The 20,271-nt window shown below is 39.7% G+C and overlaps 1 protein-coding gene across 1 annotated transcript in view; it reads left to right on the top strand.

The window, feature by feature from the left end:
* Positions 1-20,271, top strand: part of thsd7ba (thrombospondin, type I, domain containing 7Ba) — a 187,330-nt gene that overhangs the window by 35,683 nt on the left and 131,376 nt on the right. The window contains exons 2-3 of the mRNA XM_039819012.1: positions 10,974-11,304; positions 16,002-16,178. Coding sequence (XP_039674946.1) covers positions 16,019-16,178 — 160 coding nt within the window. The 5' untranslated portion in view covers positions 10,974-11,304; positions 16,002-16,018. The remainder of the gene's footprint in view (positions 1-10,973; positions 11,305-16,001; positions 16,179-20,271) is intronic.

Here is a 20,271-nt window from a genome sequence, read left to right as displayed (position 1 = left end):
CCCTAACCATAACCATCCCATTCCTCTTGCCTAAACCTAACCAACCCAACCAGAGCAGGCATATTCATGAGTCTTCCCCTACCACCCTGCAAAAAAACAAAAATTTGCGTTCGCGGGTCCTGACTTGCGCAATTGCATGCAAATTATCCAATCCAAATTAAAAAAAATAACATTACCACACAGGGGAATCGAACTCCAAACTTCCATACCAAAGGTAAGCGCACTAACCACTCACCCAGCAGCTCTTTCAGGTAGATGAACAACTGTTTACCACTTGGTTTCTTTAAGCCTCGGTTGCTAGGTAACCATACTGTATACAAAAAAATAGGTAACAAACTAACGGTTGTATACTTTCACTGAAGACAGAAAGCGCAACTGTAGTATCCATTTAACGCTAGAAATTCAATTGTTATAAACTTTAGAGACAAAACTTCCCTAATATGCCAGTTTCTGCGGTCATGGAAGATGAACGTCCGCCATGATTTCGGTGCACGCGAGCAACGTTTTTTTGTTGTTACGTCACAGGGTGTAAATAGCTCAGCTGTGTGGCCGAGGCTATTCGTACCGGGGGTGCAAATAGACACTCCGTTAATTAAATAATGATTAAATCCGGTCCAATTAGGGTTTAGTTATAAAAGCAACCTAATAGTCCGTTAGGTTGAATGATAATAATAATAATAATAATAATAATAATAATAATAATTATAATAGGACATTCAAAAATGTTTCCATCAACATAAGATTCATCATTTAAAATGTTTTTAACTTTAATTTACAAAAAATTCTAATAAGTATAATGTATACAAAAGTATGATACAATATAATGTAAATCATAAGCCTGTATCTTAATGTGCTAATTACCACCATCATAGTCAGTTGCTGGAGCCACGAAATCCAAATGTGTCCGAAAGAGAAGATGCCTGGGTAGATTCTAAGTGAAACAAGCAACATTATGAACACAAAACTAATATAATATAGCAGGGCTCCCCCAACATTTTTGCACCATGGACCATTTCTATATTGACTTTGTTTGTGTAGATCAGCCAATAAAGGATCTTTATTTTTGTGTGTGGGACAGGGAGTGATTAGGAGGGTGTAGCACAAACAGACAGAGCCAATTTGAAGGTAATTACCACACAGACAGTCAAAGTTATGTGCCGATTAACCAGCTTTTTTCTTTTTGCAGAATAATTTTGTTTCCTTATGGCTAGAAGCAAATAGGAACCCCAGCAATGCCAATGTGGCCTTAACACTCAAACTATAAGCATTCTCATCATAGTAAATGGGTTTACAGAAAGGAGAAAAGGAAAAGAGAAGATGGAACAGACAGACAAGGCCACATAAAATCAGGGACACAAACTGTACAAATCACAAAAATAAAGCTTTGAGATCACGGAAAAGGCAAAGAAAGATGAGTTGAAGATGCTTTTAAAAAATGTGCACTGGTTTTGCCTCTCTGAGACTTTGTAGGAAGTTATTCAAAAGTCATGAAGCAACAACAGCAAAAACATGATTACAATCACGATCCACTTATTCTTGCAAATGAGGTTCAGCCACAGTGTGTGCTAAAGTCTGGGTATGGAACACTGCAGCCAATCATCTACCAGGAAGACATGAAAGATGTTTCCATCATTCAAGAGCGCCACCCTCTCCTGTCATCATTATGTTGCTATCATTCATGGACTAATCTTCATAAATGATTTGTGTATTCTTTTAAAGCCTGCAAGGAGGGAAGACAATTGCTATCAAATGTTCACACGCTCAGCGACGAGCCTAATTGCAGCTGCCAAAACATTGTCTGTTTACACGATACTGGAGTAGGCACTTATTCCCTTTTCATGCTACACCCTACAGAAACATCCGTGGAGTGAGTGAGTGACAAATTGCGTTCTATCATCTCCATTTCCAGCCTTGAGTAGCACCAACACTTGTGAATGACATCAGTTATCTTCTTGGCGAGCTAACCGAGCTACCTGATTTGCAGTGCACATGGCTGCCTGTCAGATCTGGGTCAGACATTGTTTGTAAAATAATATTATTTTCTTCCTTTTGCTGGAGTCTCTGACAGGTAGATTTCGCTATAGAGCCACAATTCACTCATTGAAGATTTCTTCTTATTTTGTAGCCTTATGTATAGTGGTTCATGCATAAATAGGCCCTTATGCAACAATTCAAATTAAGAAACTAGTGAGGGGGAACAGCTGTCTTGAGAGTGCCTTTCCACTGTATCAACACTGGCAACATGAACTGGATCAATATAAGGTTGAGGTTTAATCCCTGGAACACATCTCAGTCAATAAGGGAAGTCACCCATTTGAGTGCCTTTCCTCTGCATGGAACCATAATTCCCAGTAATAGACGCCGGGCCAGCCTCCTCTTCTCTGCTCTCCTTTACGTCCACGGCTGCACTCTGATAATCCAGATGGCTACAGACTCAGCATCCGGTCTTTCAGGCAGCCTTTCTCTATTGTCCTGAGTCCTTATCTCTCTGCACAATACTGGGTGCCTCCTTAAAGCACAAAGCGCCGACTTGTTTCCCCTCACCCCTCAAAATGTGAACTTTGAGCTCTGATGCAGTGGAGCGTAGACTCTTCTCGTTTTAAGATACTTTAAAAGTTGCTCTGTGTGGCTGGTAGCTCTCTGTGCCTATAAGCAGACTTTGTGTCTTTTGTGTTGTTTCATCAATTGGAATTTGTGTTTGATGGCAGGGTAAATCTAGCCTGGCTCCGCCCTCCTACGTACTTCCACTCCATTTTCATTTTCCTTCAGTACTGCATCTGGGTTTGCGGTATATTCTTGGGTATATACAAATACAAATATTTGGCGGTCCAATCAGCGAGCAGAGGGAGTGGCTGAGAACGATGACGTTGAGGTCGTGCGCTAGAACAATGCGAGCGAAGCCATTCGTTAATATCCAGAAGTTAAAGCCTGAGCAAGAACAATCTTTGCTGAGTTGTGTTGGTGGCCATGATGTTGTGGCCCTCCTCCCCGCGGGGTTCGGGAAAGGTTTGATTTTCCAGCTCGCTCCGTTAGTGGTGAAGGAGTTGGCTAAGGATAACGCTAGCGATGCTAATGCTAAATATAAGCCGATAGTTGTCAGTCTCCCCTCTTGTTGCACATGCACATGACATACGTCACAACCAAACGTTAGCGATTGGTTATGGCAGAGCCAGAGTGGCTCTGGGCAGATCCAATAGTTTTAAACTTCAACCGAGTAACCGCCTTCATGGAAGTTAACACTGGTCATTGGAGAGTGGCCAGACTCTCTGTACAAATGAAATATACGAAAGTCTGGTAGGACCAGGCTAGGGTAAATCTAGGTTTTTGTTGCCCATGCCTAGGTTCTGTAAACATTTGTATTATTTTAATTAAACTAAAGAAATAAAGTTTTGTAAATGTATGCACATAGCAGACGCTGATAGTGTCTTTTCAATTAGGTGAAAAACAACTGTGCATCCTTGATGACACACACACACACACACACACACACACACACACACACCCCACACACACACACACCCCACACGCGTCTTTCAGCACATTAATAAACAATAGTTAATGGCATGGCATAGCAATTAGCTCATTGTTTTAAATATGTAGATAGCACAGTATGAGATAGAAACACAGCTGTGTGTGTCTGCTGGAGGTGTTGGTGGGTTTGGAAAGGTCAGTGAACAAAGTGAGCATAATGTTCTGACATTTAGAACTGACAGAGTGCGTAAGATAATAATAATGTTTTTGATGACTCAAAATACAAAAATGGTGCCTTTTATGCAACAAGGTCTTGTCTTAGAATCTCCAAAGTAAATGTTTAAATATGAAACCCTAACTCATGGTTTCAAGTCCTAGTTTGTACACTTTCTGTGGAACCTGTCTTGTGTTAGTTGACCTGTTAGCGTTTTTTTGACACTATTAAATCTTTGCAGTGTCTTGACTGCGCCTTGATATAAAAATATGCAATTCTGTTTTAAAGACTCAAATTTACACTTTATTATGCAAAGCCTTCTTTGAAGTGCAGAGGAATTAAGTAATTCAGTAGTTTTCTTTTACTGTTGTCAGACTGCAGAACATTGAGCAGTGGATAGCTCAGTGTATTGTAGTCTGAGGTATTTATAGAAAATAAAACCAGTGAAGGCCTGTTGTTAATTGTTAATATTGTGTTGATTATTTTTTTTTTTTTACAAAAGAACAGTAGCTACACAGTCTCGTGTCAAACTATGACACTACGTTTTCAATACTCTTTAACACACCATGTTTTTTTCACCATCTTTCAACCACCTCTTTCTCCAACATGCTGGAACATTTTGACTTTTTCTTTTTTTACTGAGACTCTGATTACTACTTTTTTTGGTGAAGACTTCACATCGTCACCACTTATCACAAGAACCAGGCTTTTAATTTCACCCATGGTTCCCCTCTCCTCCACATTTCCCCCCTCTGTATAATTGACTTTTTGCAGGTTTTAGCCATCTCTGGACATCTTCTGCAGGCTAGGCAGGTATCAACCCCTCCTCTACCGCAAACACACACACACACACACACACACACACACACACACACACACACACACACAAACAGATGAATACAGACAGCTCTCAGTACATTTAACACTTATTTTACAGAGAGTCACTCGTGGCTTCAGGGTCCAGGTGTCTCTGCAACTGGTGACCCATGTTATCAGCCCACCTCAGCAACCAGGCCTCCTCAAAATTAATCCTGACGCCGTCACGCCACCCCCCTCGCCCACACTGATGGCTCCCTCTTTGGGCGACAATCCCCTCTGGATCCTCAGCAGCCGGGACTCAGACACGCTCACCTGCATACCCCAGTCCCACGAGACACTCCTATCAATTGAAAAGGGGCGACAGAGTGACCCGGATTACAGCCAGTGCTGCGTTAATTATAAGCTTTTTTAATGAATGGGAGGTAGGGGCTGGGAGGCCAGGTCGAACCGCCACACAAGTCAAATCCGATTATCCAGGAACGGTTTGTTTCTCTTTCAAGCTCCCCATCTCCCTTATTCTGTTTTTTTTTTTTTTGTTGAATAATTTCCCAGCTTGAGAAAGCAGAGACATTTGTTTTTGGTATCTGTTTCTGCTCCAAATCCTTTTTTTGCTCTATTTTGCACATGTTGTCGCAGCTTCTCAAGGGGCTGTAGTTACTTTACTTTCACTGAAGATGAACTACCTGAAACATAACCAATTAAAATTCTTTGTACGGAAGATGAGAGATGTATTTTCAGCTAAAGCAACTTTAGCCATTTCCACTTTTGTTTTTCCTGGGAGATGTGTCTTATCGAGCATGTTCACAGCAATAAACAGAAAAAGGCTTATCATTTTGCAGCTTTTGTTCTGCTATTGTTCTGCCCTAATTTGACATTCTTTTCATGTCTGATGAAATATTTAAATATGTGTAAAAAAAAAATATTCAGTAGGATTTATTTGGCTAACAACACAATGCTCTGTGGCTTTGTTTTAGACATCACATCAATTAGCGGCATTTTACTCTAAAGGCTATTGATTTGCTTTGAACAGGGAAATGTGTGAGTGAGTAAATGGTGCATGAATATCTAGCTATTATTTGAACACCTTTTATATCTTTGAAGCAGCTTTGATGCATGAGGGTATTCTTTGTTAAACACCAGAGTCTGTTAACATTAAAATACATCAATTTATCTTTTGTAATGCTTGCCTGTCTCTGACTTACTCTGGGATGTTTTGATGAGGCTGAGCTGCAATAGATCCCACTGAGCACTGACTCTGGATCAGACATTTCATTTTCAGCAACACAGTGGAAGAGCTTGTAGGCCTATGTTAACACAGCTGTGGGGTTCAGCTTTGTCGGGATTAATTTTTCCTTTCATCCAATGATAATTTACCAAGAAATGCTGTAATTGAGATGATTTAGGAATTTGCAGATTGTGAATCAAATTTAAAATACTCCACTGTACTGAAGTAAAGATTTCCTCTCTGTAATAGTATTTGACGTAACTAATTTGATTAAGAGATTGGCTGCAGCTCGTCCATATTTAAACATCCTGGTGCCACATTTTTGCCTTTTTTAAATTTACCCTGTCTGATCACATTTGCTTTGTAATTAATCACTGTAATTCAGCAATCTTCTAAAGAATCATGTGCTTCCAGGCCAGTTAATTCATTGATTCAATTTTCAATCTATAACCCAAAGCTATTTGTCGTACATATATTCAGAAACTAAGGAACAACGATGCATCACAATATAGAGATTTAAAAGATAAAAAATAAAAAATAAAATCCCCAATTTTGTGAGAAAAGACACACAGGAGTTAGATGGATGGTACCAGTCAGTTGATTTTTGTGCGGTGAGGCTGGGTGGCTCGGCTGAGTTAAAATTCTCTCCTGCCGCTATCGACGAGGTGACCCTGTCAGCTTGCTTAACTACTGCACTTACAGCACATAGAGAGAGCCATAGTATGTTTCATGCCACAAAGATAAACATGCAGCTGATTGAGTTCACAACCCTGGCTTCAGGAGCAGCTGCTAGGACTGCCAGACTGTTTGAGGTGTTGGCAGAGTAGAGATACCTCTCTCTTTCAAATACAGCCACATACAACATATTAACAGTCTGGGGAAATGGTTTTCAATTCAATTTCAATTCCTGGGAAGATTGCATAATATATGGTGTGTTTTAATGATGTCATTACTGGCAAAGCATCATAGTTGAGTTTGATGTTCATCAGCTGATATACTGTCTGTAAAGGGTTTTATGATGTATACTCCCAAGCCTGGTTTGTTTTGAGACATATTCAGATGATTTGAATGAGAGTTTAAATTCTTATCAAGGTCTTGGGTAAATAAACAATGCATTGTAAGAGAAGGCAACTAGAAATCAGATGACAGATGGTAATGTGCAGGAGATGGCCAAGTTCAACATCCACCCACATCAGCAGAATATTTACAAGAATATTTACAAGAATTTACAAAAATTGTATTACTTATATTTAATACTTACTATATTATACAGTGCCTATAGAAAATAATCATACCCCTTTTGAAATACTGTCATGCTACTCTTTTGTCTTACATTCTAAATAAGAATAAATGGATTTTTTTTCAGCTTTATTTGAACTTACAACTTTCAACTAACAATATGTCTCCACCAGCTTTGCACACCTAGATTGGAAACGTTGAGCAGCGATGGACTGCTCTCCAAGTTCATCCACAGGTTTTCTATCGGATTTAGGTCAGGGCTCTGACTTGGCCACTCAAGGACTTTCGCCTTCCTATCCTTAAGCCACTGTGTGTTTTTTCTCTGGTGTGTTTGGGGTTGTTGTCGTGCCGGAAGGTGATCCGACTGAGCATCGTCAGCGGTCTAGCAGAGTGCCGTGGGTCTTCATAACATTTTCGGTGTACTTGGCAGGATCCTGATCAATTGCCCAGTCCCTGCTGAAAAAAAACACCCGCACAACATAATGTTGCCACCACCATGCTTTACAGTAGATACAGTATGGTGTATTTTGGGTGGTGTGCTGTGTTTGGTTTTTAACGCTCGGAGTTAAGTCTAAAAAATGTAATCTTAAATCTAACCTTAAAACCTTTTTGCCACATGGCATAAGAATCTTCCAAGTGTTTTTTTGCAAAGTGCAAACAAGACTGAGTGTGAGAGGAGGTTTGCGTCGAAGGAGCAGAGGTTACAAGGGTGGGGGGGGAGGGGGGCGAGGGTTGTGGCGCTGGAGCAGGTCTGTGAGGTAGGAAGGAGCCTGGTTATGGAGGGCTTTATGGGTGAGGAGGAGGACTTTAAACTAGATGTGTTGGGAAACAGGGAGCCAGTGGAGGTTCTGAAGGACGGGAGTGATGTGATCACGGGAACGGGTGTGGGTGAGGAGACAGGCAGGAGAGTTTTGGATGTATTGGAGTTTATTTAAGGCTTTTGCAGGTGAACCATAGAGGATGCTGTTGCAGTAGTCAATTCTGGAAGTGATGAAGGCATGTATCCTTCTCCTAACGTGTGCTTTTCCACAACTTTATCCCAAAGCCCTTTTGAAAGCACATTTCCAAACTGAATTCATGGACAACGTAAATAATAAAGCTGATTCTGATTCTGATGCTATGTTGTCCCAGCGTCAATTTTATATGGTAGAATAAGTTAACATAACACACTATAGGCATACCTAGCTAACACTAATGTAGTCTAATATAGCCCTCAAATAAATCAGACCTTAATGAATTTATTTTTAGTGTTTGGTGTTCAAAACGGTTTTAAAGAGGTGTCTCCAATTGATGGCCATTTGGAGGCAGTTTTTGGTGCTGTTGAATTGTATGTAGGTTTTTCTAATATTTTGTCTGGAAAAAATATTTTATATATAATATTATATATTAACACTTGACTTTACCTACCTAAAAGTATGATTTATTGTAGTGCTGTTGTATTAGATATCAGTTTTAGCTAGGGTTGAATATCGTTTTTTTTTTTCCCGATACTGGTGCTAAAACAATACTTTTAAAATGGTGTCTGTGCCTAAACTTTGAAGAAAAAAAAAAAAAGAGCACATAACAGCAGTCGGCGACATTAAAGAATAGCTTGTTTATTGCTAAGGCCACATGGTTAAATTTAAAGAATTTATTTAAAATGTCATTACAATAATAACAATATCTATGTTATTTTAATAACAATATAAGTTATTGTAACAACAATAACTTACTTTACCAGTTCTGCATTGTCATCTGGTCCGCTAGATACTCGGTCGTTTAGGTTTCGGAACCCAACCCCAGTTTTAGCTAGGTGTACCTAATTAACTGGCAATTGAGTCGAAATAATGTATATTTATTACTGAAATTACATTTTGCTTATTTAGTAGGTGTAATTGGACTAATAATCTACATGCTAACAGCTCTGTGAGGCTGTACTTATAGCACAGCTGTGCTTTTAGCTAAATGCATGTAAATGTATGCCAAAATGCTCACAGTGACCATGTTAATATGGTGAAGGTATAATGTTTACCATGTTCTTAGTTTAGTTAGCATGCTAATATTGCTTATTAGCACAAACATCAAGTAGCTTACAATTTAGGCTGATCATGGCGCTAGAGAAAAAGACATTTATGTTTTTCTATATACAACAACAATTACTGCATTACCAACTATAGCTAGATGCAGAAATCCACAAGAGGTGAGAATAAGAGGTAGCACAGCCACACACACTTTGAGTGTTATAGAAGTCTAAAGTTGAAATTGAATAACGATTAAATGAATTGCTTGTTCCTACTTGAAACTGCATGCTCGCAATTGATTTTACTCCATCCACCAGAAGCACCTTCCGTCCATCCTATTTGTTGGCTTTTATTTAGTTAGCCAGGGTAGGAGAAGGGCAGCTACAGAGACAAGCTCATTTGAGCCACAATGGAATGACCAGGGAAAGCACTTAAAAGCCCTGGGAAATAAGGTCTCGGTCATTGGAATCTGGGGTTTTTCAGGAGCGTGGCCAGGAAGGTCAATAAGGGAGCAAAGCTTAAAGGTGTGGAAGGGGTTGGGGGGGGGATGGGAGACCCAGGACAGGAGGTGTTAATAGAATCCGAGTTTCCTGTGGATGACCTCTCAGAACGGGCTTGGCTGGAAGGTTGACAAGTAATCATTAAATGTCATAGGAGAGCAAAAACCCAAGGTGCTACTCTTGGACTGCACTCTTGTCTCTAATATTACTGTGAGAATGGGACACAGGCAGTGACAAATCATGACCATAAGCCTCCCAGTTTACTGTAAATTTCACAAACAACAACCAACCCTGTGCTAAAACTTTGCGTAAGTGACGTTGTCCTTCATCTCTATAACTGCAGCAAATCTAAATTAGGGGGAAACATGATCATTCTTTTTTATATGCACAGCAACTTTCTCTGAGATCTTTTTGCTAATTCCTCGTTCTCCCTAAACGACTTTAGCCCTGATTTTCTACTCGCCGATAAAAGCCCCACATCAGAGGCAAATTAGCACTGTCTTGGTGCTCACAAATCGGCGCTTGAGCGATATGCGTGAACTTTTTAAAAGACGCAAACCGAGAGGGTCGCTGGTGCCTCACAGACGTATTCTAGATATCTAGCAGGCTAAATATCTGTCTGTTGGGGACCTACAGCCAATGACAGCGCAAGACACAAGTTGAGTGAAAACCAAGGGGAGGCGTCACCAGTATTATAGGATCTTTACCTTATGTGTTGTATTTGCAACAAGTTGTTGCACCTAGAGAAAACTATAATAGCTATAATTAGTAAAAACGTGTGTAAACAGGCTATTTTGTGAAAATGTGTTAACGACGACACCCCTAACCCTTCTATTCTTCCTTGTTTTATTGCTGCAAATCAGCCACCAACAACTTGGTGCGCACATCCATTTTTGGAACAAAAAACATTCTGTCTCGCATCATGACATTATTACGTTTCACGTGTCACTTCTTGCGTGTTTTTTTGTGACAAAACGTAGTTTGGAGACCAGCCATATCGGGGATTCCTTCTGGTGAAATATCTTATATTGTGTTACCTGCTGTTGCCGGTCAGTCATGTAGTGTAAAGACCACAACGACTTCAAGACTCCCGATTACAAGACTGCAAGCTTTGAGTGTGAACAGTACAGTATAGTGAAAGTCGTGAAGTGTAAACTTAGCTTGAGATGAATAGTAGAATGAATAAGAACATGTCTGAAAGTCTTGAATGGATTGTAAATAACAGAAAAGTCATACCTCTGGACTAGTGTGTACGGATATGTATAAAATGAAAGGTCATGCATTTTTATGAAGCTTCCCTGCATCTACACATTGTCATTCATTCCTTTTTGCTGTTTGCACACCTTTGCAATGCAAGATGGCTATCAACACTGCATCATGTGAAAGAAATATATTCTAGAGCATGTCATTGTTTGAAATGTCAGAGTTTTCTCTGCTCTGGTATCAGATGTTTATATCAGTGTCTCTTTTTTTTTCTTCTCTCTTTTTGTCTTCTTCTACCTCAGACCCTGTAGCTGACTCTTGTGCCAACCCTTGTGGGAACATCAGTGGGTGGGTACTTGACAGAGCCAGCGCCAGGAAGATAAAACCACTCAGTGCTGCTGGAGGTGTGACACAGTCCCAGGCCTCTGCACATTGATTCACACAGGATTAAGCCACTGCATGATGCTTCAGGCGGAAGGCCTGGCATAGCTGAATTACCGTCCCTGTCAGACTTAACGTCTTTGGAGGCCTCCTCTGCCTTGCTCCTGTCTTCTGTGGAAGGACTAGTAAAAATTATCTGCCACTGCACCAACCAGATCACCCAAAGGGATGACTGGCAGTCATCTGTCTCAGGTACCTGCAAATCATGCTGTGTCAGATACTGTGTGTTTACGTGTGCTTGCAGAGTGGGAGTTGATATTGAGGGAATTTCTTAATTCTTAATTTCTGAGTTTTATTCTGGGGTGAAGCTACTTTGTTTGGTCATATCTGTCCTAACCAGTGTCAGTTGCGTCAACGAAAACTATGACAGAAAATATAGGTTGAAAACCTTTTTGTCATGACTGAAACAAGACCAAACTAAATAAAAAAACACAATGTAAGACATTACGGTCAACAAATAAAAACTGTACACACTAACAAATAAAAACAATAGTTATAAACAAAAACAATATTGTGAAAGTTGCATTTTTTAATATGTTTTTATGCAACCACCTGCATCACCTGAATCACTCTGTATTCTAAGGCTTCTGATCAGTAAATCGCATTTCTCCGCCACCCAAAATATCTCTTGTTCAGAAGTTGATCGTTGATAAGAAGCATTTCACATTCAGTAACATACTGTCTCTGTCAGTAATGTGACGTTACACATTTTTATGGACTAAAATTATCTACAATCCACTGCAAATTAGACGAGGAGCAGCAACAAAACAGCAGGGGAAAAAATTTACAAAAACATTCATCCAGCACCAAAAGGTTAACCAATGAAACATCAAGTAGTGTTGTTGGAATGTTAATGTTACACACAGACGGCTATCTTTTGTGCTGATATCGGAATGAATAAGTAAGTTTTAGGATTTATGTTGACCGTCAACCATTTGAATCTTCCTTTAGATATTCGCTTAAGAAATATCACGTTTGAGCATCTCATCTCATGCTAAACTCAGACAATGAACAATGAATGAGTGAATCCATTTCTGAATGATTCGCTGCTCTGCATTGGAGAGCACAGGGAGCTGCGATAAATGCTACGCGAGCAGGAATGACAGGAGAGACAGTAGTTCTGTTCAAACAGCCGGAGTTTTGAAATGATTACTGGGTTTACTGAGAAGAGTCAGTCTGCTGTATTACTGCACAGCAGAGTGACATGGACTCTGTGTGGGAACACACACACAGGACTTTTCTGCTAACCTGGCGATAGGCGAGAACGACACCCGTAACCAATGCAACTGTACTCAACAACGATGGCGACAGCTGTAGCCTTAAAATACCTAGAATACATTTAAAATGAAAGAGATACAATATAAAAGATACAGAACCATAAGAGCCGTTCATGGGGCTATTCACAGGTGAACGAAACAAACTGTTCTGTCCTCCCTGTTAAAATTAAGAAATCGCCTACTGGTTACAGTTGATAACAAGGCCAACGTTAATTGTTAAATGAACTGCCGTCTGTGATGGGCCAAAAACTCAAGTCTTCTGCATGAACTTGCTATACACCCATTCACCACCCCAACCTCCATATCCTTACAATCGCCTTGCTACACATATAGTAGGGCACACTACTTTCTGCTATGGCACTAATCATTGGCATTGGATTTAAATTATGAGGTGCAGATTCATCCAGTATGGATGTAATATCTAGGATACTGAGCTGATCTGTCCCTGTATGCTTGTTTTTTTTTTAACTTCTCTTAAATCAGCAGTGCCCGTTCGTTGTACAGTCATGAGAAAACGTCTGAAGAGGCTAAACCTTTTTGGAAATGGCAAATACACAGCATGTCTCAGAGCTGTCATTATCCGTTCAGCCAACAAAATTCGAAAGTCGTCTTTGTTACACTTCTGAATAGAATAACAGAAACTGTGTCAGAAGAATTCAGGAATAAATGGAGATGGACAGCAATATTCTCAAATATCAGTCCATACAGTGACTGATATGAAAGAAATACAAAAAACTGTGTTGCGCATTGCATTTCTGATTGTCTCAATGCTGTCATGGTCATTCCTGCCAATGAAAACATCTGCAATAAATCAGCTTCTTTGGGTGGGAATACATTTCTGTTTATGTATTGCCAGACACAATCAAAAACAATTACATGCACCACAACGTGGAGAAAATACATGCAGCTGCGTTAACCTCAATATACTGGATGCAGTACACACAGAAGAGCACAAGGATATGGGCAGGAATTTAAGCCGAGAATGTGAATAGAGAATGAGCTGGTTGGCTACATAATTATGTGGAATTCCAGGGAGGAGGTTGGCATCTCTGGAACACGTACTGGGATCAAATGCCTTTGTTTCCACTCCAGACAGAACTAGCTGTTTGGCTTATTTAAAGAGAGGCTGGAGCTGGATGGCATGGTGATTGTTCAGAGTCTTGGCATACCAAATAAGCTTTTGCCGCTCATTTAGAAAGATCTAATCAAACATTAATTATTGTGACCACCTGTGAAAGAGAAGGCTGTTGAGTGTTCATCTGTTCCCTTATGGTAGATGCAGGGTCCTTACTCTCTCAATCCGGCGAGTGAGCCCCAAACAAGGACCACAGGAGACAGAGAAGCAGATTGCATTCCATCAGATCACGGAGTATCTAATACGATGCACAACAGCATCTGAGCCACGCTGCTGTTTGCCAGGTTTTCTCTGACCACTGAGAGCCTGGCATGATTCCTTCGACCCAGATATTTAGCAGCTTAAGAGATTTTCTTTTTTAAGATTTTCAGGATAGCCTGCATTCCCCCTCTACTGGCACAGTCCAAGCCTGAGCTGTAAGAACACAATTGCCACCAAACCTTGAAACTGACTGACAGGCTTTAAGAAAAGCAACCAGTCATCTGATTTTGCAAACCATATCTAACGCTATGGTAATCTCAAATGTCTGTCTTTGAAAAACAATACTGGGATGCCTTGGGGTCATGCTTGTTTTCATTGCATGTTTTTGTCCAAGACCATGTTTTCCAATCAGATGTGACACGTTGTGTCAGGTTATGGAGAGCGCTGGTTGTCCAATGAATAGTCAAATTAGACTGGCTAGAGGGAGGATGTAATCGGGATGCAGTCAGGTATGTCTTCCAGAGCAGCGCAGCCCGAGAGGTTGGCTAGCAATCAGCAACCAGAGGTGTCTAATTGGCATATGGCTCTGTAAGTGCCAGACTACTCTGCTCATTCATCCAAATAGAATACATTCTCTGGCCATCACAAAATTTAAGACAAAGGCAGCTTTAATAAAACAAAACAAGAAAAGTGCATACATTATATTTAGAGTGGATGAGTTATTTAAATAAGAGAGAACAATTAACCCCATCACTATTCTTTGGGTGGACAGAATTCAAATGGCATGCCACATATGTGTCTGTGAAGTGTTTGTGAAACCCATGCTGCAGATTAGTATTGAGGACAGATGCGAACAAGAACTGTTTGTTGAAATGCCAAACCCTGAATTTGAGCTTAAAAGCCACTCTGACACAAAGAGACCAAAGCACTTTTGACTATAGAATAACACAGGAAAATTGGACAGTCCATCAAAAACTGGACATCTGGCAGCCCACTTCTGGGCACCAAGCCACCTCCACCCTGCAAATACTTTCTCATTAAACACATTTTGCCCCCACCAAAACAGCTAAAGCAGAAAAGTCAAAATCTAATTTCCTTGAATGAAATCGAGCAAAAAATCATCAAGCACCCAGCGCTTTCAGAGCTTCACCATGTATGAATAATCTCAAATCTTAAATGCCTGCTGCCTCTCAGTAGTTAATCTACCATCAAATACTCTATGATACTTAGTTATCAAGGCAAAATGTAAACCCAGTGTGTTGTGGTGATCCGCAACATTAAAAGAAAAATGAATTAAAGAACTCATTTTCATATGGTCATGACTGTAGGTCGGTAGGTCAGTAGGTAAATGTACCAAAACAAACTCAATAAATTAACCACCTGACATTTGTCGGTAAGTCAATTTGCATAAACTTCTTAACTTTTTCTACTACTTTTCTCGTATATGCAACAACTCTTTGTTGCAGAATTTATGCAATTGTATTCAATTTTATGTTTATGTAAGTTTTTATTTTTAAAGTTTTGCTGTCAATCACAAATTGTATTTTATGTCGAGTTTGTGATTGCAGAATGACAAGAATTGGCAGGTAGTGCTCTGTGGGATGATAAGCTAATAACAAATCTCACAATACCCAAGAGCTTTTTGGAAAAATGAATCACCTCAGTCATCAACAACATAACATAAGTCTCTCAAAGCATCAGGTGTTACAGCTTTGATTCCACATTCATTAATTTTGCTGTTGGCGCAACACAATTAGATGCCTAGTGAATCCAGGACTAATCCCTAACACTCCTAGGACATGAACCACAGCAGCAGGAGATAGGAATAAATGAGCTGCAATAAAAAGGTACTAATATCCGTATTACTCCAAGCTTAAATTCTCCCCTTCCTTCAATACATGTGTCCACTTCTTCCTTGGGAGACTAAGATGCTCAAGCCTCTCTGACTAATTATTTTTGGTCAATGTGGGAGGAGAAGCAGGCATGATATCAGACTCGTACGCTGGATTTAGAAGAAGAAGAAGAAGAAAGAAACACTATGATTCATGTGCGAGAGAGTGTTATGTACGTTGGAAGGTGACACTGAAAGTCATGTAACTGGGCTGGAGGTTTCAGTGGGACATTTTCTACACAGCAGCCTCAGAGTTTCTGACACCTTCTCCACTTCCCCCACATTTAAAGAGCTTACACACGGTCTCTTCTTCTGGTTTCTCCGGCCCACGTCTCTCTCCATTTTTATGAGTGACTTACTGATGAATTTCGTGTTCTTCCCACAGGAGTAAGAGAGGAAGCAATGGGCTGGACTATGACTCTAAAAGATGACTTTGGGGTCATTGCCTGGACACGGCGAGCTGGGAACAACCTCTGCCTCTTCTTCCTCTTTTCCCTCTTTTCCGTTTCAGTCCAGTCAGACATTGTGTTTCCTAAGGACCATCATTTCTCATGGAAAGCAGGTAAAATGTTTAATTCTTTGCTATAAATGTGATGGTCAATGCATCTTTTTTGACTTTTCAAATATTATCATCCATGTCTTTTATCTCTGGAGCAAAAACACTAGATGTGGTCAATTATAATTCCACACATTGAGATATACAAACTAGCTGCTCGTCATTTGCCAAGGTTGCTTCAATGGTATTCTTTGAAATATATTATTTTTTCTTACCATTGAAGTTTAAAGATTTAACTCTCTGAACCTGTTAAGGTTTATACAGTACAGTTGGATGCTACGTGTATGAGCACACAGACACACACACACACACACACACACACACACACACACACACACACACACACATACACCATAGTCAGACAGTCATTACTACTTCTTATTAAAGGAGAAAATAGTACAACTACATTTGTTTTCAGTGCAACCAGTTCAGGGGGAAAGTATTGCTCCTCTTTCTGTCACACATTGTTGCACACATTGTGATATTGGACATCACCAATCTTAAGGGCCCTTACACCTTGGCAGTTAGCATAATAATACCTTCTTTCTGACAGACTATCCATCCCCATCACCGTGGTGACAAGCGGGGGTTGGATTGTTACCATAATGATGTGTATGCTGTGGTAATGGGACACGGTTAATAAGCCATTGGTGCACAGTAAAACATCATGTCCTAGTATGTGCTGCTGGTGTCAATGAAAGCATGCTACATACAGTTCATGTATTTCTGTCAATTTAAAGTCTAAATATATTGATTTAAAGGGTTTTTGATATGTTACAAATGCATTTGCGTGCATCCATGCAATATTTTATATACAAACATTTATCATATTTGTGGGAGAATCACGTCTGGATAACTGTATTGAAAGATGATGTCATACGTCATTCCCTTTTTATAAAGAGAATTGGAGGGAGTCTCACGATTCATCCTTCACTCGCTGAGCAAATTCAATTGTAAATGCATTTCCAAAGCAGCTTGAGGAGGAAAACCTGGCCTTCCCACACAACCGCCCCACTTGCTGTGCGATTAGCACTTTCATTTCTCACTCTGTGGTTGGGTAATGACAATGCCCAAGTGATAAAGAGATTGATTAATTTCCCTTGAAAGAGCGGATGCTCAAAAGGGATGGAACCGGGACACCGAGAGTGAGGATTTTACATCCTTGCAGGGCTAAGATGGCTTATGAGTTGTTGCTTAACTGGAAATGAGAACCACTGTCGACACAAGAAAGGAAATCTCAAACTTAACATGCCTCGCCTCTGAACATACCCACCTCCTGATGACTATTTGACTGAGGGACTGTAACAATCGGTAGCACAGTGCTTTGAAGTGCAATCTTACAACAGAAACTTCAGTTGAAGAACAGTCAGTTGTTCAATGAAACGCGTTGTGTTACAAAACAAGGACGTATTTGATATAGTTTGGTTTAAATGAGCAAACATTCCTCGGGGCCACATGTGTCTCACATTCACTGTCTCTGCAGCAGCTCCAGATTTATTTCACACGTCTGATTATTAGGTTCATATTGGCAAATATTGATTTAACTTCTCCATCTTCACCATGGACATAATATATTTGAATTCTTAATTTGGCTGACAAGCTCCCTTTTAATTTTGGACTTGCCAACGTAGGAAAGATGTGCACTAAATTATGCACAGCCTCCCTATTGTGTGTTTGGTGTGTCTATCTAGGCCAGCAGCATTGTGGGGTAAATCTTTTGTGTGAGCCAGTTCCCAGAGCTGTGGCTAAGCTGGGATTCTCTGGCTCAAACAGAGAGCTGGAGACATTTAAGCTTGACCTTCATCAGTGTCTTGGAGAGCAGAATGGAGCACTGAAACACTGCGGCTAATGGGACCATTATTTAACTGTTTAAAGTGACTGTTCAAAGACAAACCCCTATGAGCAGCCATCGTTGCCCTTTTTAACAGCAAGGTATACTGTACATTTACCAGTAACAAACAGCACACTAAAACGCAGTGTGCCAGAATAGAAAAGAGTTAAAAACCACATATATGCATGTAAGGCTTTTTATTCAACTACAGAAATTAGCAATCCCTTTTTTTACATTTCTGTGTGTCATTTCTTTTTGCGTACTGTAGCTTTTGCCTTTTTAAGTAGTTTTTTTTAAGTTCAAGGTATCATATTCCGTCAACGTTAGCTTAAGAATACTGATATCCTCCTAAACAGGGCTTTCAAATTTTATTTATTTTGACTTCCATACGCATTCGCATTTAAAGACATGGCGCTCATCCAGTGTCAGCTTTAGTCTACTGAAGAAGTAAGATCCTCTCTCTCAGGTTGTCATTTGTCATCCGTGAAATGAGTGTAATTTTTCTGTAGAAGGCCTTTTGAAATGCTGGGATTCACCTATCAGAAGTTATTTCTGTTTTTTTAACAAAAAGGAAAAGAGCTGCTTTATTCTTAGATGCATCCCAGATGGGGCTGTATTGTGCATCAAAGCTTCTTGCTCTGAAAGAAACAACACCTTTTTATTAAGTTTTTATTATCCTTCTTTGACTAGGGAAGCCAACTAGTTCAGGATAGTGAGGTATCTCTGAGGAGAAAAATGTGATATTCCAACATTATTTGAACAATACATTTGAGACTGCGTACAGTATTAAGACTGCAGTCAGCACTTTAATTCAAATAATGCAGTTGTATTTGTTTAGCAACTAGTATTTCATTATTTACTTATTTGTTTCATTCATATTTAATCCATTTATGGCTAAAAAATGTACATGATACGAGTTGTTGTTGTTGTTGTCGTGATAAATCCTGCCAGGGTCCTCTGGAGGATTGAATTATTAAACCGTATTCTGTTCATCTAAGTTATGTGGGAACTTTCAGCTATAAGAATCAGCTGAGGGGAAATGATTTTTATAAGATTAAGAAATCAATAAATGTTTTCCTTAATGAGAGGGATCTCCCTCAGCTTCTGCTGGATTATTTAAAGAGATTACAGGGCTGAAGCTCCAGGACCCGGGGCCTTGTGACTGTAAGAAAATATGAACCCATATCTGGAGTGATACAGTCAGGCAACATTTCCATTTCATTTCAGGGTCTGAGTGTACTTATTTGCAATTTCACCACACTGTTGCACCATCAAAGCTGAATTCAAACATCACTGCTGCAGTCAGCCTCTGTTGTTTCTGAAAAATAAGCTCAAAAGAGGCAATGTGCTAGGATCCAGTCTACAAGGATTTTACATTTAACCAAATTGCACTGAATAATTTACAGAGGGCATTGTTTGCTTTAACAGTGACAAAGAAAAACAATTACATTGCAGTAGGCAAATGCATTTTTAGCCAGTTTAGCCATTACTGGATAATCTGTTAGAATAGATAGAATTGATTTACACTTGATTTAACTTGATTATGAAAGGAGTCAAAGCTTGTCCTAACGGACAATCCCTAGATCCAACAGGTTACTTCCTCTTGGGAGCATGAATACGCACAGCAATTGTTATGTACGGCACAGGCCAGGAGATGTGTTCATTTGAAATTTGAGTGTGAAGAATACACACAAACAATACATGATAAATTTAGGTCACATGTGACCAGTGCTATAGGTACAAACACCATTTGCAGAGCTTATCAGCTGTAAATGACAAATGACATGTTGAATAGTGAAAAGGTTATTGTAGGAAGTCTGAGATTGTGTCTACATACACTGCCATAATCTTATTAGTCACGTGGAGTTGAATTGTAATTGAGTCTGGCATATCCAAACCAAATACACAGACACAGTTTTTCCTTACTGTGTGGATCAATCTGAAAGTTATAGAGGTCCTCTGAACTGTGAACACCCACTTATTCAGATGTATCAATTTACATTTCTGTTTTGTCTAATAATATGGATTGAAAAGATCTTAATACAGCTATGACTCATGTTCTTCCGTATCATTTGACTGCACTACTGCCCTAATGATACTTTTCCTGTATTGATCTTTGTCATGGAAATGTGCCATTAGGGTCATGTGCACAGTATAAGTAGTCTTAATTTACAAATGCATCTTTCTATTTCTATTTTGGCCTTCCATGCACACTAAGCAGTCTTTTTCCACACCTCAAAAAAATGCTTTTCAAATATTTGCGCCAAA

The sequence above is a fragment of the Perca fluviatilis genome, chromosome 12 (genome assembly GCF_010015445.1).
Source record: "Perca fluviatilis chromosome 12, GENO_Pfluv_1.0, whole genome shotgun sequence".
Classification (NCBI taxonomy): domain Eukaryota; kingdom Metazoa; phylum Chordata; class Actinopteri; order Perciformes; family Percidae; genus Perca; species Perca fluviatilis.
This window is presented reverse-complemented; position numbering and strand designations above follow the sequence as displayed.